The 25,355-nt window shown below is 32.8% G+C and overlaps 1 protein-coding gene across 1 annotated transcript; it reads right to left on the bottom strand.

Moving 5' to 3' along the window:
- Nucleotides 1-612: 612 nt before the first annotated feature.
- Nucleotides 613-24,133, bottom strand: LOC124360856 (pre-mRNA-splicing factor ISY1 homolog). Its single transcript, XM_046814814.1, has 7 exons — nt 23,921-24,133; nt 19,128-19,150; nt 13,807-13,979; nt 7,827-8,030; nt 7,556-7,705; nt 5,124-5,251; nt 613-899 (listed from the first exon to the last, which is right to left on the bottom strand). Exons 1-7 carry the CDS (start codon nt 23,921-23,923, stop codon nt 684-686), a joined length of 897 nt encoding a protein of 298 aa, XP_046670770.1. The 5' UTR covers nt 23,924-24,133; the 3' UTR covers nt 613-683.
- Nucleotides 24,134-25,355: the final 1,222 nt, after the last annotated feature.

The raw sequence follows: 25,355 nt of genomic DNA, 5'->3' as shown, positions 1-25,355 counted from the left end.
TTTTATTTGTAATCAATTTAAAAAAAATACGTTTAATATGTTTTTTTTTTACTCCTGGGTTGTATTTTCATGTTTCAGCTGTTACTCCTGTGGAACAGAACCTAGTGACGTTCCAAGACGTCATTACTCCTCAAAGGGTTATGTAAAACAGTGAGGATAATTAGAAGTTTTAATACTAATGTGCCATACTCTAGACCGCTGGGGAGACAGAGATACCATATTTGTTGGAGTTAACTCTAAGATGATTAATCCAACTCATATCTTGGCAATAGGCAGTAGGAGGATTAAAGATCAACATCAGTGCATGTAATTTTAATGTTCGTACAAAAATATAAATGTTTATGGTGTCTCTCAGGGATTTATCCTAAAGCCTCTTCTTTTTTGATTATCGGTAGATTGAATTCAGTGATCTAGATTGTGGAAACTAATGCAATATGCAGGCAACATAAATATATGTTTTAAAAGCAAACCAACACATCAGCATGCCCTCAGCATTTCAGTGAAATAAACTTAAAATCAAAACAGTCAAAATCTATGTTTGTTGATGATTTTTTCAGAAGAAACCAATTCTATAAAGTTTCTAGGTAAAGGATATATATATTGAAGCAATTATATTGATAAAAATTATAAAAAATAATATATTTACAACGTTATACAAAAATACAACTTTTTAAGCCATTAGGTTACGTTGTACTGGATGAAGAAACTCCTAACAACTCCTTAGCTTCCTCTGCTTGAGATACCACTGTATCGCTCGCGTAACGGTTTAGTAGTTCTTGTTTCTTCCTCTGTAGCAAAGCCTGCTCCACCTCCCGCTGCGAGGGCACGGGGACGTGGGCAATGAACCTGGGCTGCCCACTGTCTCTCTCTCCGTCCTTGTCATCATCTTCACCAGAACTCTGAAAGATCAAGCAAATTAATGATAGATCAAACACACAATAAGGTACTCATCTAATTTGGACTATTTTTTACCTAGAAAAAATAGTGAGTTACTGGTATGTTTAAAAAAAATTTGGATATGCTGTTGTTTCATTCATATTGGATGAAACAAAAATTTTTATTGAAGATTGGTAGTAGGTTTGGGGAGCAACATGGTTATTTTTGGAAGTGTGAGAAGGAAGCAAGCCAATAAGCTCTGCTGTGAATGATAATACAATTCCACAAAATGTAAAATCTATCATGAAATCTGAATTTTTTTAACACCCTAAATGTTCAACCTTTTACAATTTGTAGTAAAATTAAGATATTTCATAAGAAATTAAGTATTATAAGATACTTGTCATCCAGAAAAAGAGGCATGGAATGAATGCAGAGATAACTAACTCTTCATGACAATGCTCATGCTTATGCAGCTATTACAACTTAACAAGACAGTAAATTTAAGATGAGATATGTTTAGCATTACCCCTTTCCCTTACAGTCCTGATCTGGTGTCTTATGACTTCTGGCTGTTCTCTAAACTGATCACGCTTAGGAAATGTTGAGGTAAGCAGTAGGTTAAGTCCTACTTTAATGCTTTCTCAATACATACTCTCTTATCCTAACAATCTAATAAAGTGGTGACAAATAACTGAATGTACTAAACAATACACATAGGATATAAGAATAATTTGGAAGCTGAGGGTTACAGATCATATTAAGATTGTGTAGTGTAGAGAGCTTGCAATTGGTACAATTAACAAAATCAAAGAAAGTCTAGAAAATCACTTTCAATCGCTTCAATTTTTTGTGTGAAGACTGGTTAAACAGAGAAAAAGGCAGGCTAATGTGATACCTTCTTGCTTCTCGATAGGATACTAGAAAATCATCACAGACATGAATAATGTCTATTACATTTACTCAAAAGACAAATTTATTTATTCTGCTTGTTGCAACCATGGTTATTCATAAGATCAATGAAAAAATATTTACAAATACTCAGCAAAATCCTATGGAAAGACATGCATAATCATCAAACTCAGAGTTGCTAATATATATATTTAGGTCTATGTTAAGAACACATGGTAATAATGCAGGAATTCCCTGAGGCTGAAATGATAACCTATGTTTCAGAGAGTATGGTTAAGACATACTTCTTTGAACACATATCTTGTCTCTATTGAAGATAAAGATAACTGGAGTAATAAGAAAGCCTACCCTACTAAAGGTGTGCTGAAGTATTATACAGTTGGTTTACGCCTAGACTCAAGGGTATGGTTTGGTATATACGGGCCAGAAACAAATTTAACATTGCCCCTGGGAAAGCACACCATGGTCTTCCAAGCACAAATTATAGCAATCATGCGCCAGAAGGCTCATATAAATGAAACCAAAAGGAACAGAATACTTAATATTTTCCGATAGTCAGGCAGAATTAAAAGTACTTGATGCTTGCTCCTTGAACTCAAAAGCAGTATGGGAATGTAAGAATGTTTATCTCTCCTTATGCAAAAGGGTGGCCAGATATCCTTGACCAAAGTAAGGAGGATACAACTTGTAGGGATGTTGACAGGACATGTCTCTCTTAGGAAATATCTGATGAAGATGGGTCTAAGCCAGACTGATGAATGCAAACTCTGCGGAGAAGCAACGGAATATATATGGCTAAACTGTCCTGCCATATATAAAATTACGAACAAATTCCTAGGAGCATATCTTCACAGTCCTAGGATATCAGAGAATAGGAGCCTTCAAATCTGATAGAATGCTGTAAGTCTCTTATTCTGAACGTCTAAACTAAATTTTTGACCTGACTGTATTTGTGTTGCCATTTGATGAATGGTTTAGCTCAGCTAACTGTTTGTGGCCCATTAAGTAGCTCTCAATCCACCCATTAGCTGCTCCTCTGATCCCAAGCGGTTCTTCAGAACGATGTGGCTGAAGCAGTAAAACACTTTGCAGTCAAGAAACAAGCCAGTAGTCAATTTTCTCTCTTCAATGCTGTCTGTCACTAACTCAATTAGATTGATCAATGCCGTGGTAGTTGAATTGCCTTTTGTAAATCTATGTTGGTTTTCACTTAGCATGTTGTGTTGAGCACAGTGATCCAGGATTCTGAGTAAAATTTTTTGACATAATTTTGAACATTTTGGAATCAGTGGATTTGGTCTATAATTGTTTGCATTGTGTGTGCACCCACTTTTAAATTGAGAAAATACTTCTGAAATTTTAGTTTAGAGGGGAACTTTCCTTCTTTAAAAGATTTGTTGAATATGACAACTAATGGTTGTCATCGGCACATAATTTTAATACTTTGTACGATATTTCATCAATTCCTGCAGAATTTTGAACTTTAGTTTTTTATTATTGTATTTTTGCATCTTCTTTAATGCTAGTTTTGGTTATTGTATCCATTAATGCTGTTTCATGTGGTTCAACAGATTCCAATTCTTTTCTCTCATCCACTGGAATTTGTTTTAGTGTTTCATTTGCCACATTGACAAAAAATAAATTTAGATGATCAGCAACTTTTTGAGGGTTTTGTGATCATTGTCTAGTCCATTTATGTCTAGGTTAATGTCCTGCAGAGCAACTGATTTTGTTACGGGCATTAAATAGTTGCTATATGGCTTAAAGCTCTTTTTATGTAGTCAGCGGAGGCCTGTTGTCTCAGCAGTTGCATTTTGTTTGATGTTAGATTACCCTGTTGTTTCGTACTGGTGTACAAAAGGCTACAAAGGTGCTGGGCCTTATAAAGTTTTCTTTGGCCTGCAGGCTTCTATGTCCGCAAGGAGATTATGCTTTAGTTACTTTTTTGGGGGTTTTCTAGGGCAAATTACATCTAAAGCTAATATCATTGTTATAAATGTGTTGTAGGCTTCTTCAACAGATTCAACTTGTTCAATACCATGCCAGTTTTTTGTTAATATTAATGTTGTTTTCCAGCTTAAAGCTGTGTATGTACTACTAAACATCTTAATTATGTGTTGTTTTGACTGAGCAGACTTTAGCTGTGCGGTCTGATAATCCGGAATGCAATTAGTTCTTCCTGTGCAAAGAGGTGTTTCACAAGGCTCTGTATTAGGACCAGTAGTTTTCATTCTTTTTACCAATGAACTACCCCAACACCTAAGAAATTTCTATACCTTTCTTATGTATGCCAATGACATTATGTTCTTATAATATTGGTTCTTATGTTGTTCCTAGACAAATATTCTTCAGAGATAGCCTTGCTGTCCCAAATCTATAATGCCCTCAACATGGCCATTCATTGCTATGGTAACGATCTCGTAAAAACCATACCAAAGATTAACCAGATCACTTTTGGAAGGAGAGTACCACAAATCCCAGCCATACCTGATGTCAGTATTGTAACTCTGGACCAAAGGACAGCTTAGTTTACAAATTTTATTTTCAAATATTTGTTTTTGGCACTAGCTAAATCTCATGCACACAGACAGCAATTGGGTGGCTGCTTAAAAAAATAGTATATTCCTGTAGAAATCTGGTTCTTAATTTTAGGTTCAATATTTTATTTCAGGTTCAGAGGTATGGAATATTATTTAGTTGTCAGTATTCAGAATTATGGGACATTCATGAGTCAATAATCGGAGTTTTATCTAGAAGTCTATATGAAAAGTTATTTGAATTTAACATTGACTTTTAAAATTTAAAATCAATCACACGCGCGTGCGCGCACACACACACACAGTGAGTGAAGATGATAACCTGCAATATTCCAACTTCAATCTAACATTTAGTAGGAACAAACTACTAGTTTTAAATTATTTCCAGTTGCTTGAAGAGTTTTCAATATTTAAGTTGACTGATAAAATGTATTAAAATACTATATTGGTTTAAAAACACTTATTTTTACTAATTACTATATATAATGTAAAATTCTAAGTATATTATGAAATAAATTTTAGTATTGAAGTGTTGCTATATTTTGAACCATCTTGGGAGTTAAGAAATGTAAATTTTTTTAGATATTTTACATACAGCCTACTTAATAAACTTTGGTAACTACAAAGTATACTTTTATATTTAATTAACAACACAAAACTTTGTACAAATACTAATTCAACTAAATGTGCAATTTCGTAACATTTAAAGCATGAACTATTTTTGTTACAACTATTATCTTTTTAAATTATTTTATACTGTCAATTAAATTTCTGATATTATATTTAAAGAATTCTTACACTATCGTCAAGAGTTACTGAATAGATATTTTCTTCTTCTTCTTCTTCTTCTTCCATTTTTTCTTCAGTTTCGTTATTAAGAGTAGTTAATTTCTTTGTTTTCCATTCTGAAACTGCAGCCTGGATAGCTGAACAAAAAAAATCAGAATTAAACATGACATCAAACTACTAACACTCATTCTAAGATATAGGAATGAAGAATATATTTATCAAGTGCAAAATTGGTGATAAAAACTAGCTATCTCTAGAGTTAAATTACAATAATGTTCCCCCATTTAATCAACATCCTCCTGTTCTACACAGGCTACTATTATAATATACTACACTAGAACAATTACTTGACCCAATTATCCTAACCAACAGTTGGTAAAATAATAAAAACTTTAACACTAATAATTAATAATAGCAAGAGTGTAAATCGGCAAGGCGTAGAGGTGCAGTATAGTGTATTTTTTTTATAAGGCAACTTGAGTGTTAAGATAGGAGGCGCGCACATCCATTGCTGCTGCACACATCCATTGTTGCTGCTGCATATTATTTATAACGGCAAAAAACGATTCACCACCTCAACCTGCGCAATGCCAGTCACTGCCGCCGTTCTGCCAGTCAGTTTGATATCACATAGGGTTCGCACTGTTTTTTTTTTTACCATTTTACTGTTTTAGAAATGAACTTAAAACATAAACATGTAGTTTTTTCACTGAGCGATCAAGTGAAAAGTATAAATCAGTTTAAAAAGGATGTGTCTAAGGGTGCAACTGGCAGAGAGAGTTGATGTGGAAGTGGCTAAAATTTGTGACATTAAAACCAGCAGTGTAAAGATTTGTGAGTACATATGAAAATAGAGATGTATGTTTATTTAGAAAAGTTATGAAAAAGGCCAAAAATGAACAGCTTGAAAATAGTTTTCATGTGGTTTCTGTAAAAATGTTCAATAAGACAACCTATTTCAGGACCAATTTTTGTATGAAAAGGCACTGATAGTGAAAAAAAATGGGAGTGACCGATTTCGAAAGAAGCGAAGATTGGCCACAGAATTTTAAATCCAGACTTATCATTTGAGAGTTATATATAGTGGGAGAAACATTTTCTGCCAATCGAGGAAACTTTAAAAAAAGAAAACATGGCTATGATTATCAACTTGTATACAACACCGATGAAACTGATTTGAATTGAAAGTCGTTAAAAACTTTAACATTAAAATGCAACAGGGAATAAGCCTATTAAGAAACAGGTCACAATCCTTATTTGTGCTAATTCTACAGTTAATCATAGGCTGTCATTTTAATGATAAAGAAGTCACGTGCTTTCAAAAATTAAAAAAATTTCTCAGTGAACTATAAGAACTAAAAAAGTGCACGGATGGAGACTGGTATACTTTTAGAGTTGTACAATAAAACCTTTATCCCTGAAGTAAACAAATATAAATAAGAAACTGGAAGAACGGGAAAGCTTCTGCTCATCAATACCAATGCACCTACCCCTTGAGTTTCTCAAAGGAGAAGAGGGAAATTTTAAATGCCTGTTTTTGTCATCTAATGTCACCAGTCTGTTACAACCAATAGACCAGGCTGTAAGTGCACCAAATGATACTACTGACGGCAACTACTGCGAAAACTGCTACTGGCTGACAATAATGATGAAGAGAGTTCTGGATTCATATAAAACATTAAAATTGAAAGATTCTATGGGATAGCAGATTCCTGGAATCAATTTCAAAGTCTTATACTAAAACGAGCTTGGAACAGAATAAACGGCACATCAACCAAAGAACAATTTAGACAAGAAAAGCAAAAGAAACAACAAATGACTGACTTAACTGATGAACTAGAACAGAACGTGCCTGTGGGAGAATTGTTTACCCACTTTGATTGAATCTGTGGTTTCAAAAAATGTTTGGTTAATTAACACTAAATGGATAGTATTCTCATATACAATTGAAATTCATATTGCAGAATGAGGGATAGCGGCACAACATTAGTGCATTGACCTCATTATGGATCTCTCTCCAATAACATTTAATTTTTAAAACATTTAATTGAGCAGGTTTTGTTGATTTAGCACAGCCGAAGAATAAAAGTGGACTAGACCGCAGTATACTAGACCTACCGATCTGTTTCCTACATCGGTTTTTACTCAGTGTACATAGGTTTAACTGGGGAGACATAAACCACCCAAAAGTGAACAGAAGTAGATGTTTGTAGCAAACTCTGTATTTATTTGTATTTTAGTTTTTTTTTTATTAATAAAAAAGAATGTTTAAAAAAAACACCCTGCTTGTAGCAAAAAATATTTGACAATTTAAAGTAAAATACGAATATATATATGTATTTAGTTATATATATATATATATATATTATATGTCTATATACATATATATATATATATACACACAAATCAAACAATATACATACACAATACTAAGCACTGACCTTTCTTCTCCTCTCTTGCTTCAATTGGCAGTAACACTCCATCATCATCATCCCGATATCCATAATAATCAGCATCAATGTCCTTCATGAGCTCACCTCGTGTCTTACGGGGAGGTGGTGGTGGCTCTTGTTCAAATAACTCCCTCACACCTTTGATCACACACATTTATAAAGTGGATGTTCTACTGCAGCTTTTATAACGTAAACAAACTCTAGTGTATAAAAAAATTTGAATAAAGATACAAAATAAAAGTTATATTGTGTAACTAACCTGGTAATTCCTTAGCAGCACCAAAATATTTATATCCTCTATTGCCTGGAACTTCTTTGCCTTCATGGTCCAGCATTCGAGGCCCCACACGAGCATAATCTGGCCCTCCTAGATCTCGAATCTGAGTTTCCCAATGTCCTTTTTCTCTCAGCAGTTTATTTATTTCATCATTTAAATCACGGATTCTGAACTCTCCCAGCCCAGCTAAAATAATGGTAACATTAAAAGAACATTCCGAGAACAAACATTTTTCTTAGTATTCTTAGTAACATTATTTTAGTAGACAGAAGTAATCTTGGTTCTATTGATTAATTGGAGAAACTTATATACTAAAGTTGTTGTTTTAAATGGAATTTATGGACGTAAGTTGAGAATAAATTGCAATTGGTAAACCAATGAGAAGTGATTTTCATCATAAAGGCATGAACATACAATTTTGATCAAAATACCATAAAAGTACAGTTTGATACTTCTTATTATTCAGAATAGTAGTTAAAACCAATTAAGATAAGATACTATTAAGTTTACAAATACGCTGATAAAAATTAAGGTGTATAAATTTTACTATGGCCAAAGAACAATGTGTATATTTAAATTTCAAGATTGGTGGCAGAAATCTTTCTTTCCCCATATTATAAGAATCCGTGTATTAAACTAGAAAAAATATATGTGTGTGTTTAATTTTAACAATACTTAAATGGGTGAAAATTAAAAAAACTTAAAACAAGCCCATCAGTTAATTCTAAAATCTAAATACCCAATTGGTTTAAATCTAAGATAGTTGTAACTTTTACAAAGTTCCTTCTGTGCCACTAACGATATTGCATTTTTTAGTTGCGTATTTACATTTTGTGATTAGTTTCTTATTTGTTGAGTTTATTGTTCTTTTTATATCTTATTGTATGCTTCCTAAAGATGTGTATTGCCCATAGGTGTATTTGCCCAAGGTATTGCCCATAAAATCCCACAAAATATTGAAGATTTTTATCTGTTGTTTTTCATTCCAAAAAAGTGAAATACTATACATATATATATATATATATATATATATATATATATATATACATTCTTGAAATACTAGATTTAAATATACACTTTCAGTATTATATCAAGAATATTAATAAAACCTGTAAGCCTATAATTGCAAGAGTCATCCGGAAAGTAATGACTGATTTTTTACAAAAAATAGATTTAAAAAATCTTTTATTTGATTCCTGACATCTTTCTTTATTTTTCAATATAGTTTTCATTGTTTTTTAACATTTGTCATTATGTTCTATGAGCTTTAAATGTCATAGAAGTCTGCTGCCTGTGAGGATAACCAATGTTTAACTACATCTTTCACTTCATCATCAGTGTTGAAGCCCTTACTGCCAAGAAATTCCTTCAGACAGCGAAACAAATGAAAGTCGCTCATTGCCAAGTCTGGACTGTAAGGCGGGTGGTCAATCTGTTCCTAACCAAATGATATCCCCAGAGGGTTCACTTCTGGCTGGTTTCTACCTTCCAGTTAAAACCACACTGGGTACAGCAAAAACCAATGTGTCATTTAAATCTGGGCTAGTCATGGATGTCCAGGAGTGGCACATCACTAACCGCAAATGTCCAGATTCTGGGATTGCAAGGCTAATTCAATAGGTCTAGTCTACTGCGAGAGATGACTGTTGGAGTTGGTAGGGTTTGTTTCCTAAGAGCCAAAGGTTCTTGCCAGCCTAGACATAAGGGTGTGCCACTCCCCGCTTGCTTTGACTGGAGAGGCTGGTCCAGAGCTGGCTTTTCCTTCTTTTGAAAGGACATGACTTGAGATTAATGCCCTAAATGTTTCCTTGTGGATCTTGACAGGAGGCAGCCTCTACCCCCCCAACCTTACCTATCCAGAATATCTTATCACCCCAAAAACAACACAAAGGTCCTTATAGGACTAGGTGCAATTCTCTACACTGCTTCTTGGCTTAAAAGAAAATACAAAAACAAAAAAAACCAAATGATCTGATAAGATTATGGGTTTGTATGGCAGAGTAAAGTCTGGCATTGACATGCAACACGAGAACTCCAGAAGTCAAAAGGCCACATCGCTTATTCTGTATTGCATATCAAAGTTTAGTCAGAGTATCGCAATAAGCGGTTGCATTTTTTGTTCTTCCTTGTTACATAAACTCCACTATCAATATTCCATGTTTACCCCAAGAAACGGTTCCCATAACCTTGTTTGTTGAGATTCTTTGTTTGGCCTTGACTTGAACTGGTGACATAGTGTGACACCATTCCACTGACTGGCGTTTCGTTTCTGGGGTTATGTGAGAGACCCATGTTACCCACACCAGTGACAATGATCTCTAAAACTGCATCACCTTCCTCATTATATCGGACCAAAAGCTTAAAAGCGCAACCCATTTTTCTCATTTTGCGTTCCTCAGTAAGCAGCCTGGGAACTCAAAATTTCAAATGTTCAGAAACAACTTTGTGTAATGTCTTTTTACTTACAGTCGGAAATTTCAATGCTAATTATGAAACAGTAAATCGCTGATCCTCATGAATCTTTACATCAACAAAATTGACCAGATCTTCCTTGATCACTGATGGCCGGCCAGATCGTGGTCCATCATGGACATTTTCTCATCCATCTTTGAAAGCTCTCACTCACTTCCACACTTTGATGTCACTCACCACATTAGAGCCGTACACTTTATCTGTCTATTAATATCCGGTGCTGGAACGTTCCTTGCCGTCAACCGGACTTCTCATCATATTTTGCAGTCGGCAGTTTGATCAGTTTTTTTAACAACTTAAATTTGCACAGTAACTGCACTCTACAATGATTTCACTGAAAATGGCATTATTTCATACATAAAGAATGCTGGGAGTTATCACACTGTTCGCTTGCCGCTTGAATAATTACTGTGTAACAAAACTTACTTTCCAGATGACCCTTGTACATGAAAAACTTAAATGCCAGCATACTCAGATTATCCTGATATAATGCTGACAAAAAACAGTTAAATACTGGCAAGCTATGTGTATTTACAAATGCAATATAGACATATAGCTAGCATGAAAGAACTTTGAGGACTCTCCAGAAAATAACAGGTGTCTTGAAATTAAACAATTGAAAAAAATGAAAAGATACTTGAAATATGCAAGTTTTTCAATTCCAAATTTTCAGAAGAATTCCGCCTCAGATCTCAACCACTTGTTAATGCTGGCGTGAAGTTATGGTGTGACCATCGAAGCATTGCAAGCCAGGTCTTCATCACTGGAAAGCGATAGTGGCACTTGGCATTAGATCTGGGCTCTATGGAGAATGATCGAACATCTTCCATCCAAGAGCTATTGGGTGTTTGGGTATTGGTTGTGTGTGGATTTGCATTGTTGTGAAGAAACAAGATGTTTAAGCTCAATTTTTCCTGACAAATATTACAATTACAATTGTTTTCTATAACACACCGCAGTTTCTACAGTGTTTCGCAATACTGTTATGAATAGATCCAGAGATAGGAGACATTTTCTTGGTTTTTGAGAGAATGTTCGTGCCACTATTCCATAGACAACCTTTTAGTCTCACAATTATCATGCTTCACCCATGTTTTATCACCAGTTAAAAAACAATGTGTTATATCACTTACTAAAGATTCTACAGTGTTTCACAATATTTTTTTTCATTAATTCAATAATTTTTTTCATTAATGCAGGTTTAGGACACTTTTTGGTTTATTTAAACAATACGTGTGTATCCATTCCATAGAATATCATCTCACAATGAAATTCCTGATTCAAAAGTACACAAAAAACCTACTTGACAAGTTTAATTGAAAATACAGGATCATACAAATAAATCTAAAATTTTCAGAATAATACATATTAAAAGTTTGTGTATTAATGACTTAATAAAACATAAATTTATGAAATAATGTTGCTGGGGAAAGTTGCTCTACTTGGTGGTACAGTTGCTGACAAATCAATGCACTCAATGCCATTGAAACTGATGACAGGGTATTCTGGTCAAGGGAGTGACATCCAGCGAAATATTTCATTGCTGACCTACAGCGGTATTGGAACTACATAGAAAAGATGGAAACTAAAGGGTTACAAACCGCATATGGAAGTACTTCTTAATCATGTTGCACCCGTCATAGGTATTGAACATTACAAGACAGTAATAAACAAAACTAACACACACTCAGGCATGGATGGGTTCGGGAATAGCCATTTTTGGTTTTTATCCTAATTGCAACATTTCAGTATGCCATTGTAGCCTTCTATGATGTAAACTTTCAAGCAAACAAAACTGGTTTATAACAATATACTAATATTAATATAATTGTAAATAATTTCTAACTAACACATTAATGACACTTTATGGGATAGATTTTATAGGTTTACTAGCAGTTACCTATGGCTTCACACATATTTCATAGGCTTTGCACGTGTAAGAGCACTTCTGGTTCAAGTGAATTATATTTCTGACTCGTACGGGTTTTATAATTGATAACCATAATGATAAAGGCATTAGGCCCCTTTGTTTACTGAAAGTAGGAGATCAAGGGGGATATTAAAATTAAGTTTATTTAAAATAAAAATGTGTTAGATTTCATTCATAGTGATCGAACAGATCTCATGGACTCAAAATCTATCCCCCCTCTTAATGACCGTAATTAATAGTTGTCTTTGAATCTGGTAGGGATTAGTGTTCATGTTTTTACAGCGAAACCATTATCTGTTTGTTTTCAGAAAGAACTCGCTACATCATTATTCGGTTTAAAAACATCATCTTGGTAATTAACCTGTTGACGAGTGCGCACGGCATTTGCCATGCCGCTATGACGGTCCATACCGAGTGCCTCATTGACCAGTGACAGACTTTTAGGGAGTAAAATAAAAAAAACTTTTAAATGTTAATAAACTCGTTTATTATAGTTTAAATGTATATAAAAATATATTGCAGACTGTAAAAATTAATAATCTTGTTTTAAAACTTTGCTAGTGTGTGATACTGCTCAAAACAAGGATATAGGCTATACAAAGGGTGACCTCACATGTTGAACATTCATAGCTGGTTTCTTTTCTGCTTTGTCCAGTTCGAGTGGTGTGTTTGTACACATAGCACTGCCTGAGTAGTTTACGCTTCTTTGTGTCATTCTGGGGGAGTGGCCTTATAAAATGGCGACCTTGGAGGCGAAGCGGGTCTTGTGTGCCGCCTCCGTAAAATAGTATTAAAGGTTATCACCAGGTGCCACCATGATACAGGACTAGCAACACTGTACAGCAACGCTATTAGGAACAACTGAAAAGTTCCAAAAATCTCTGCTGAACTTCACAGTGTCAGTAAGAACGAACTGACAGTCATTAGTCTGCAACGGAAAATGCTGTGCTCCCTCATATGGGACCAAACGGCAAATGCCGTGCGCACTCATTTGGGTATGTTTTGCTGCACTCGTCAACAGATTAATGCTAGATTCTAACTCACACAATATCTTAAATGGTGAAATAAGTTATTGATTTATTGTATTTCAAATTTCAAATGTCTTCTTCATCGGCCTTTTCATTACACAAGTATGGCTCACTATTTTTGTATTTTGCTATAAACTGTTTCAATCAGAAAGTTTCTTTGCACAGTATGTCCATAACAATAAGGATGAAATGTTGTCATTACAGTGAAACTTGGAACCCAAACGCAAACTATGCTTTATTTACTCAGTTGTGGAAGTCTGGATAGAAAATTCAAAAATAATAATTAGTGATAATTAACCATTTTCTGCAACATTTGTTTTGAACAATTTTCTTGCTAATCCAGTAAAGTATAAGTTTGCCACTATTCTTTTAAATACTGCCACAAGTTTTATGAGGTACAACTAAAATAAAGTTAGAGATTGGTAAGTAATAGTTTAGTGGTAGTAATATTTAAAATATTTACTTCATACCATTAAACACTACATATTTAGTTAATTAGTGTAAAATCCAAATTAAGGTTTGTTGGACATACCATTTTGGATTTGTGCTACTTTTCTGGCGATTTCTCTGATAATTTGCATCCTCCATTTTTCAGCTTTTGGTAAATCTGTACACTCTGAGGCAAGAAAAGGTCTCCTCTCCTTTTCTTTAACATTTCCTCCTTGTTCGGTTACCTGAGCCGCTCTCCAACGAGCAAGTGTTGTCCTGCAGAATACAATAATAATGTTACTAGAATACGCAAGATTTGAAAGGATGACAGGGTTTTGGACATCTGCCATCATTATACGTTACAAACACTGTGTTTCGAGAACTGGTATTGTGTCTCGTTATTCAGATGCTAAAACCTAACCACTGTCCTACAGAATTCAAACCATTGCAATTTGTTTGTACAACTTGCTAAACCATGAAAAGTAAGGAAGTCCAAGGTACTAAAATGCCATAAGAAAGTAGCATGGCAATGGGTTAACCCCCCATCTGGAATTAATATTATAAGTCTATACGTACTATTTACAATTTTTTTTAACTTTAAAATGATTAAAGAATTTTTTCTCAAAAGGAATTAAAAACATTTTGTAGTTTTTAAAACAGTGGTAAAAATGTATCCAAATAACACACACGCACACGCGCGCACGCGCACGCACACACACGCGCGCACACACGCACGCACACGCACGCGCACACACGCGCACACGCACGCGCACACGCACGCACGCACACACACACACACACACACACACACACACACATATATTTAACTCTTTCAGGGCCAGGACCAAATATGAGATGTTGCAAAATTTTTTCACATCTCATATCCCCTTGTAACTAGTCAAAAGTGCCAGGCTAAAATTGGCGATTTTGCAGTCTCTTAGATTAAAATTTATAATTTTTCATACAAATTAGAAAATTACCTAAAAGTTGCACCAAATTACTCGTATAGATATATAATATCAACAACAAAATATATAGATGTTTTAAGTCATTTAAAATTTAAAAAATAATGTTTTAATAGATTGCATGAAAGATTTTTATTTTTTATATTTTTGCAAATAACTAAAAACGGAAAAATAATTTTACTGTGGGAAGCTATTTTATTATATTGTATATTTAGAAAGGAACAACCATACAAAATTTTGTGTCATTTCTCTCATAAATAAATTGTTTATGACACATTTTGTATATATACGCATAATTGTACTTCGCAACATTTTATAAGTGTTAAATCAACTGCCTCTTACATTGCAAGAAACTTAAAATAAATATTCACATTATGGATGTACCGGTAAACAGATGACTGTAGGATCCATAAACAGTTTCAATACAGTTAAAAAACACTATTTACAAAGAAATATTTACACAATTTTATTTGAAATTTATTTACACTTTTTCTATTTACAAAAATGTGCTATTTACAATTTCACTCCTGTGAGATCGCAAATTGTCAGTCATTGTAACTACTACACATAATAGCTAAGCACGTAACAACTAACACTAATAATATTTACAACCACAAAATAAAATAGTGAAGAAGAATCCAGCATACAATAATACGATTACACTAAAGCATAAAGAATTAACAACAAAAGATCGAGTCAGCTGATAATGTCACGTGACAATTACAAAATAAAAATGCATAGACCTCCAAAATAAAAATGATATTCATATTAACTATCACAAATACACCAGGGAATAAAAAAACATAAAACTTTAATCATTTGACATTGTATTTATTTAAGAAAACAACGAATATCAAGAGGAATATAATATTGCTGCCTGGCGCTTTTCGCATATGTCACCGACGGCAATATTTTGCCACCTGGCACTTTTCAGACGTGATCTATGGCGGCAATATATTGCCGCCTGGCCCGGAAAGGGTTAAATAATTTATTACTAACTTTCAAAAATGTATAATATTGTTATTTTATTCTTTTATTCTTGAATGAGCAGTTCAAATAAATTTAGTACTGATCATGTTAGGGAGCTCTTACAGTCATTATACAGGCCATGTAATTTTGTAAACAACTATTTAAATCATTTCATTTTTAACACAGATTTAACTGAACAGATTTTGTTAATTTACTGAGGCCAGTGTTTGCTTATTCGAATGTGCAAACCGTCAGGCTGCTCAGGGCAGTTGAAAGTGGTTTTATGCTCTCAAACTTAAGCTACGTAACCATCAAATTTTCACCCTGAAATATTTCTTGTTAACAATTTTAAAGACATCAAGAGAGTATTGGGAGAATCAACCTATCCCTGCCTAGTAGACAATGATATTCGAACTTCATATACTTATGTGACACCTCGTGCAGTCCCTCTCAGCTCATGGCCCTAGTGCAAGGGCTAGTTGGCATGGTGGTAAATTCACCACTGTTTAGAGATTAAATTCAATACTTGCTAAAAAGCTTATGAATTTAAGATTGGTGGCCATTTTTATTTTAGGCCCATAACTACAATGTTTAAAGTATTTTAAACTTTATGCCTTTATTTTTGGCTATACAATTATAGGAGATGAAAATTTTATAGATATGATTAATACACAACCAAACAGATACTAAAATACTATGTCTTATTATTTATATACTATATCTAAAATACTATTTATTATTGATGTATTAAACTAAAACGTCTTCAATTCATTATTTAAATACTCTTACAGTACAAGCTTTTCAAAACTACACAAAAGATTTTATTAAATCTGGATAAGCATTAGTTATTTCGTGAACCTATGACATATTCTATTACTGTATGGTCAGAAATAAGGGGGGGAAATATTTAAAGTTTACCATCGTCTTATAAGATGCAACTGTAATGTCACTGTTATGCTCAATACTATTCAAATGAATTATTTGAACAGAGTAGACAAGATCCGGGACCCTGGTGTATGCTCAGTGCTCTCTTACTGATAAGGATCCACATCAACCACATAATAGGAATAGTCAACGCACTTCTGGGTTTTATAATGAGATCTACCAGGGACTTCACATTTCCACTACTCTTATGGTCCTTTAAAAATCCAAACTTGTATGGTTCAGTGATTTGGATACCTTTCCAAACCGGAAACCAGACTTAAGTCCTGCTAGATAGAGTCCAGAGGTGTTTTATGAGAATACTTTGTTTCACATACTCTGGGACTTCTGTCACTGCTGTGGAGAACTGGTTCAATCTACAACCCCTCAAACTGAGAAGAACACGTTGGTCTTCTGTTTCTCTATAGGATAATTAATGGCAATATCGACTGTTCTTTGCTGTCACTGACTTCTCCAATCCAAGGGGAAAAAAAAAATTATGATTGTTTTGCCATTTGCAAAGTTACTTTCAATTAAATGTATCTGTCCTATGTAAATGATCGTTGCTATTAATAAGTAACAATAAACAAATACATAAATATACAATAAATGAGCCAAACCATCAAATAGCCATCAAATTGATTCTTGTTCAAGATTCTGTATTACTGTAATAGTACAAAATTATAAATTATACAAATTAACCCTTTGAGTGCCGCAGCGTCTACATAGTAGATGTTGTGAAATGTGCATAAATTGCCGGCATCTACCCAGTAGACAATTTGTATTTAATTAATATCACATATAATTCATTTTTGTTTCGACAAAAAACTTATTTCACGGCAATCTACAAGTTTCGAGCAATCGATTGTGATTGATTTTTATTGTTCACCGCCCCCTTGTAGTTATTTGCCATCAGAAAAAAAAAACAGATGATGCAATAGTTGGTCAGCTGCTACTTGTTGCCATTAACTACACAATTTTCGTTTGTTGTGTGTTTACATTGTGCTAGTTTCGTGTGTTTATGCTGAAAACTGTTGTTATTACTATTATGCAATAGTGTTCAGTAAAACTTACAATGCATTTATAAACTTCTTTTTTTGTGTTTAGTGACGTTTTTGTTATAACCTATATTCTTTTTGTGTAAATAAAAATAAAATTATAATATTATATGGAAAAAATATCTTGTTTTATAACACACAAACTAAAAAAAAATATTCAAATAGGTTGAATAGTTTTTTCCCCACACGCTTGCAAAACAGAAGGAAATCTCCGGCAATTTATGTTTATGACTTGGGAAAATATGCCGTGGCACTCAAAGGGTTAAGTTAACTCACTTTTTTTATAATCACTACAGTATACATTTTTTTACAAATCTATTTAACTACTATATACATACTGTGGTATTGGACATCAAAATTGTATAAAGTTGTTATTATTTTCGATATTTATCTAATATAAAACTCCACAAATAGTAACTACATACTTTTTTATTTAATAACGTAATAAAAATCTATGCTATTTTTAGTAATATTTACTTTATAACATACAATTTTTAAGAAGAAATACTTGAAAAATACTTGTAAAATCGAAGCATCAGTAAATTTTAAAACTTAACCAATTGTTGAATTAGATTATATATATATATATATATATATATATATATATATATATATATATATATTAAGAAATCCCGACATATTTACAATCCACAGAATATAGGTTAACTGATAAATTACCAATTTTATTTTACCTAGAGACATAAAAGCAACCCACTAAGGATATCCAAGACTAGTAGAATTAAGAGTCCATTGCAAAAATGTTTATTGAAACTAAAAATTTATCTATGATGTAGGTCTGCCAATAAGCATGTAGATAACAAGTTATGTCTTGCATGAAAAAAATTTTAAAACTCAATTTAAGAATTTCTTACAACATTGCAACATTCTTGAAGTCCCTGCACTTCACACAGCTTTCTGCCAAAAAATCTCCGTTACAATGCAATTAATCTGTTTAAAAAACTCTCTATGCACCTCAAAACAGAGTCAAACCATTTAAAATTTAGAAAAAGGCTTAAGTTATTTCTCCTTGAAAAATGTTTTTACAGCGTCCATAAATTCCTGACTGACGGCTAATTGCACAACAAGGTAGTTTTATAATATATCTTAAGAGTTCAAGTCGTTTTAGTTATTTTATTTATGATTGTAATCTGTTGTAAGAAGTTATCTGACATGACCAATGCATGTAATTGTGTTATTTTGGTTGAATAAAAAAATTATTGAGTTATCATTATCCAATCACTTTTCTGTGCTAAATTATACATAATTTTTAAAATATTTATGTACTATTAAAATAATAATAATAAATTTATTGTTTTTATGGACATCTCTCCTGATGTTAAGCAAAATGGCAATATAACATGTTGCACATGGTAGGCTATTATATGCAGCCCTTAATATTACACTTACAAATACATATAAAAAATAAGCTTAATACATGCAAAATCCAACGGTTCATGAGTTACCACACAATAAAAAGCAATAGTACAAAATAATAATATAGTATTACTTACATAGCCTTTTCCGCATTTCTTGCCTGAAACAAGGTGACAAATTTAATAATAAATATTTATTTGTCATACGCATATTTATAATCAATGACAATGTAATAATACAGCCCAGGCTATGGCAAAACACGACATTATTTTACATTTAAATTATCTTTTAATTATAACCTTTAATCTAAAAATGTACGTCTCACTAAAATTAGATTTAATGGCTCTTGTGCATTTATAATTCTAGATAAAATAAGTGAATTATCCAGTAATGTGTACATAATTAAAGATTAATTCAAAATGAACTAGGACGAGATGAATTAACTTTAAACAAATTCATTATAAAACAGTATTTATATACAAACATACATACATACACACATATATATATATATATATGTGTGTGTGTGTGTGCGCGTGCGCGTGCGTGCGTGTGTGCGTGTGTGTTCATAATTAAAGATTTATTTCAAATGAACTATTACCAGATGGATAAACAATGTTTACATTCACAAATACATACATACATATGTGTGTGTGTGTGTGTGTGTTTACACCCACATATACACATATGGTCGGAAGCCACTGCATTGAAATCATACATGAGACAAATGGCCGCTGTCTTTCGAAGGACAGCTATGCGGTAGCCAGGGCGTTTCATGAAGTATTGTGATGCCGTCTGTGTCATCTCTAACACCAATCCACTAAATGACAAGAGGAACTGGCGCAGATTCACAGGTGAAAATATGAAGGCCAAACACTACTGAAGGCCAGACTGCTACAATAGCACTTTGGCAAAGGCTTTGGGATGAATCCAGCAAATGACAATGGACTTATCAGCTCATCCCAGATATTATGGTGTGGTCATTGATAAAGCACGGAAAGGTAAACTATTGCTTAACACAATTCCTGACAGGACAGGAACGTAGAAGACGTGGAGAATGTATTCTTTCAATGTCCATGTTTTTGAGGGGTACCGGAGACCCTGCAACAATATCTTGAACAGGAACTGACCTCACAGAACATCATTGGGGAAATGCTGGCAAATAAGTCCATCTAGAAAGCAATGTCAGAATTTGTAGTAAGAGTAGTAGTAAAGTTATGAGAAGCAGAGAAAAGGAGGAGCCACCTGGAGGATTAAACAACCTGAAGGAATAGACAATGGTCAATAAATAACCAGTCCGCCCCGTGAAGTAATGCCTGACGGCAGTCCCACAAGGGTGTTTGGATGAAGAGCAAGTGCTTTTGGTGGTGGTTTTAGTGGGTATATACTTCTTAAGAGTAAGAACCCTACACTCTGGGAAGTGATGGTTCCCTACCCCAGGTGTTCTATCAAAGATTTCCCCACCTATTTTGTTTCTGAAAAAAGAATAAAATAACATACACATACTTATACGTACATGAATAAATACGCACATACACATATACATTGTTTTTCAAAGTGAGATTAAGAATTTGTTGTGTAATCGTGTGTTATTTTTAATCAAGAAAAGCTATTTTTATGTGATCACTTTTAAGTACACCGGAAACAAGATTTCCATTCTTAACCTCCTGCTATTTATTGAACAAAGCAATAAAAGGATTTAGTGTATGAAAATGACACTTTTAGAACATTGAAAGTGGAAGTACTTTTCTTGAATGATGGCAGGAATTTATGGTTAGGTGAATTTACAATATTTGTTTGTCTTTTCAAGTTGCATTTCCTATAAAGCAGTAATTTCTGAAGGCATACATTAACAAACCATTTTTTCTCTCTCTTAGGACAAGAAGCTAATAAATTACACTTAGTCCTAAGAACCTTAGTCCTGCATCTCCAGCCCCCCCATTCAAAGCAGGCAAGGGGTGGCACACCCTTGAATTATAAACAGGTTTATACAATTATAAAATCTTCTCTATACAATACAATTATTGGGTACTACTAAGTCCTTTTCTAATATTGTTATTAGGCTATACATAAGTATGTATTATAATTATAAAAAGTTATAGATAACATTTACAAGCACTCACATAACCTGAATTTGGGTTCCATCTCAAAGGATGTTTTTCTTTTTTTTCCGAAGCCAACACTATAAATGTCCCTGGCCATCAGTGCGGGCTTCAGTGGCCCCGCATTTCTGGTGAAAACAGAAAAACATTCACTGAGTAGTACCCAAAATGAAGCTCAGATCACTTGAGCGCTTGTAAAGATTATCTTTAACTTTGGTACTATTAATAACATATTTACGATAACCTATTTTAAACTTACTTATATTACAGAATAACATTCTATAGTATGATATTTCCATTCCTACTATCATAGCTTGCACGTAATAGCCTCGGCTATTACTGGTTACTGAGTAACCTAAAACCAGAACGTTGTCATGAGAACACCAAAACATTCAGTCAAGCTATTACTGAAATAAAAGTATCCCAGTAATAGGTTATCAATGAACAACCTGTTACTGACACTAATACTGCTCATCTGTAATGGCCGCGAATATATGGTTATGTACATGTTTTAGTTGTGTCACAAGGTGTCAGACACTTTTATCTTTCAATGTTACACTGTTTTGTTTGTTATATTTTACATATATAAGTTAGCAATAGTTTTTTATTCCCCATAACATAATTACCTTTTATACTCTAATTTGAAATACCTATAATGTAATTTGGTTTAAGTAATTATATTGAGAATTTTTAACTCATGAATATCGATCATTCACGTGTTGGACGTTTTTTTATTGCAACCTTAATTGTAAATAACTGTGATTATAGCCTAGAATGTTTGGTGTTTGGACCCGGTTTTTTTATATCGATATTGACAAACGATATTACTTAATTATAATTTATTGATATTATACCAATTATTAAACCAATCGACACTGATCTTGAATGATAACTAAACTGCATAAATACTTCTTCATATAATAAACGTATCATCTTTTAAAGACAATAATAGACATTCAAAAGCTCGTGGACGACTGTGAAATGAAGTTTAAAAAGAGGCATATCAGCCGACCTGACTCCAGACCATTCTGTTATTGAACAGAAGTATAGTTTTCTAGAGAGGATGCTTTTAATAACTTCTTGAAAGTGATATATCATTCCTACCCAGGAGAATACATACAAATAGCTAGCACATTTTGTATTTTCTGTTACACATGTTTGTTTATTGTTATCATTTCGTTATTATTTATGACTTTTTCCTATTTCCAGTTCTAACTGCTTGTTAGATCGTTATTGCTCCTTTTTATTTATGAGATTGTCACTATGTGTATTATATTAATTATTTTAATTTCAAATATGATTTTTATTATTAATATGGATAGCCTATGATTGGTATACTCTTATTAGATATATACATTTCAAGTATCGATGATTACACTAATCGATATAAAAACCGAGTCCGCTTATTGTACTCTACCTGAATGTTTCTTTGTTCAATAGTTTAGATATTTCTAATTGATAACTTGGTTCCCAGAATCCATTGTGGTGGTGGCCACTTACTACAGCAGCACTAAAATGTAAAGTGCAGATTTTATAGACCAATGAATTGGTTATGATTAATTAAGCTCACTTGTATTCAATCATTGGGCAGAGTATGATAAGCAGAACCAGTTTTTATACTGCTTATTACAATCATTGATGATTTATAAATCAAATAAGAAAACTATCAATCAATATCAACGTATCTAAAATCTAAAAGTCACATGTTTCATTTAATAGAAATAGTTTGAACAATGACTTGATGTCATAAACAATAAGGGAACCATAACCATTAATCAAACGATACAATTAGGATAGGTGGCAGGAAAAATGTCATTTAAATAATAAAGAAAAGGTTAACAACAAAACAAACATCTTGAAACCGAGTAAATCATCTTTAAGTGTTATTTTGATTAGTTTTCTAGGGGAGACTTTAATAAGTAGCCTACACTCATTGTTCAGTTGCTTGTATTGCGATATATCCTTCAACTTCGATATGTAAAAATTGTACACAATAAAGTTTTAATAAATTACCGTAACAAGAAGAATCTCGTACATTACAATTTTTAAAAACATAAATTTAACACCAACATTACAAAACAACAAAACCAACTATGGCCTAGACTTACTATCAAAGAAACCTTACAATTTTTATAACTTGCCCAGCTTGATCAATGAGTAAAAGCTTTTGTGAAATGAAGGAAAGAATTCTCCCCATAGGTTACCAGGAACCAAACCTAAATGTTGAAGCGACTTAAACAAATCTTATCACTTGTCAGAAATATCTCAGATATTCCTCATGTATGTCACCATTTTCAAAGTCTCAAAATATTAGTTACTTGTTGTTTATTTTCTACATCAAAATTACTATAACTAATAAGTTGGAAGCATGTACTAAGCATAAATTTTATTGTCAAATTATATCTTTGAATAAGAGACCGAACCATTCGATAAAAACAACCGAATAACGAGTGAAGACCACTTATTAAAGTCTACCCGTTTTCTGAAGTTAAATATAGTTTTTTATAACAAAAAAATGTTATTTATAGAAGAAATTGTGTTCACAATATGAAAATGTTTATAAGTTGGTACAGATGATTTAGTTATTATTCAAATAACTTACATTGGTTGATTATATTTATGTGTATAATAATTAAATATTGTTTGATAATTTCAATATAAAAAACTGGGTCCCTCTGCTTATCATACTCTATCCCAATCATTTAATGACAATCACTATACGTATCTTCCCTTAAAATCAGATTTTTTATGTTTAAAATTTACAAAACTGGTTTAAGGTACTGATGTAGAATAAGGTTAACAAGTAACAATTAGGCTAGGATTCTCACCATTTGAAGAGATGTAATTAACACCTATTTTCTGAGAAACAGAAGTTTTAATTTCCTACGTGTAGTTCTAATATTTTTTTTCCACTAATGAGTAATAATACTTCCGATTAGTAAAATAAATAACATAACCTCTTCTAAGGAAAAATGAATACAACACAAATGTTTTTTGTAACAAACGACAACCACTAATAGTGATATGTTGTGGGGAGGGGATCTGAGTGTCTTATTAGGCATTACGTACAGTTGACAATTTACAAGCCATAGAGTAAAAGAATTAGTTACAAGTCTCATGACAGCTAATTGCTTAGATAATCTTTAATTTCAAACTTTGTAAATATAAGGATATAACTGTTTTGTACCCAAAATATTTTCGCTTTGTTGAAAGATAGCATGAAATCTATATCGAACTTAAAAAATAAGTATTCAAATATTCATAGTAAAGACTAGTCATAGAAATATCTTATAATTTCAAATTTTTTAATGCATATCCGAAAATTAATGTACAATATCTTCAGTAGCTTAGTTATGCCTTATAACTTTAAACGTACCCTAAGGCCAATAGTGCCTTCAATTGTCTAAAATACTAATTAATAAGTAACCAGGAATTGTATGTGCCTCTGGTCATCAGTGAGGGTTTTAGGGGAACCATCGGCGACACCCCCATTTCTGGCAAAAACAGGAAAAACCCATCGAGATAGTACCCAAATTCAAGCTCAGATCACGTGAGCGCTCGTAAAGGTTATCTTTAAATTTGGTACTACTAGTAACATATTTCTGATTATCTAATCTATACCTAATTATATTGCGTAATAACAAGAAGTACTTAAAGACAAAGTGGCCTACTTCTTGCCGACATAGCTTCCTTTCTGGCGACAAAAAACAAGAACCGATCGTCAAAATAATATTTAACTTTCATAGCAAGTCAAATAAAGTATGTTCTTTCTAATAATGTAGTTTTTTGGGTTCATGGTAAGAGAAACTGTTCCCAAAATAGTAGTAAAGTGATAATACCAAAGTACAGGAATCATATAAAGGTTTGGTCGATTATAATATTGTTAGTTATATTAGATGTCATTTTTCGAAAAAGGGGTGGCACAGATAGGTTAAAATAAATTATATACAAATACATATAAATACTTACAAACAGCTGTTTTAGGAACGTTTAAACTTAGCTTCTGATGTGTTATACGAAGGATAGATATTTCATAAGAGATAGTCTATACATTTTAGTTTGCTTACATGGTTTACATATATGGACATAGTAACATGTATTTCATAATTTTTAAATCGAAATTGAAATTATCTGAACAAACCACTTCCAATCAAAATTTCTAGTTTGACATTGTTTAACTCATCATTTTTCTAGAAGCTTCTCAATTTTCCTTATCTGAAAATAAATAAAAATTTATATGCTTTATAAAAACAGCTTAGCTTA

Source organism: Homalodisca vitripennis, chromosome 1 (assembly GCF_021130785.1).
Source record: "Homalodisca vitripennis isolate AUS2020 chromosome 1, UT_GWSS_2.1, whole genome shotgun sequence".
In the NCBI taxonomy this organism is placed as follows: Eukaryota; Metazoa; Arthropoda; class Insecta; order Hemiptera; family Cicadellidae; genus Homalodisca; species Homalodisca vitripennis.
Note: the sequence above shows the minus strand (reverse complement) of the source record. Positions and strands in the feature narration are given on the sequence as shown.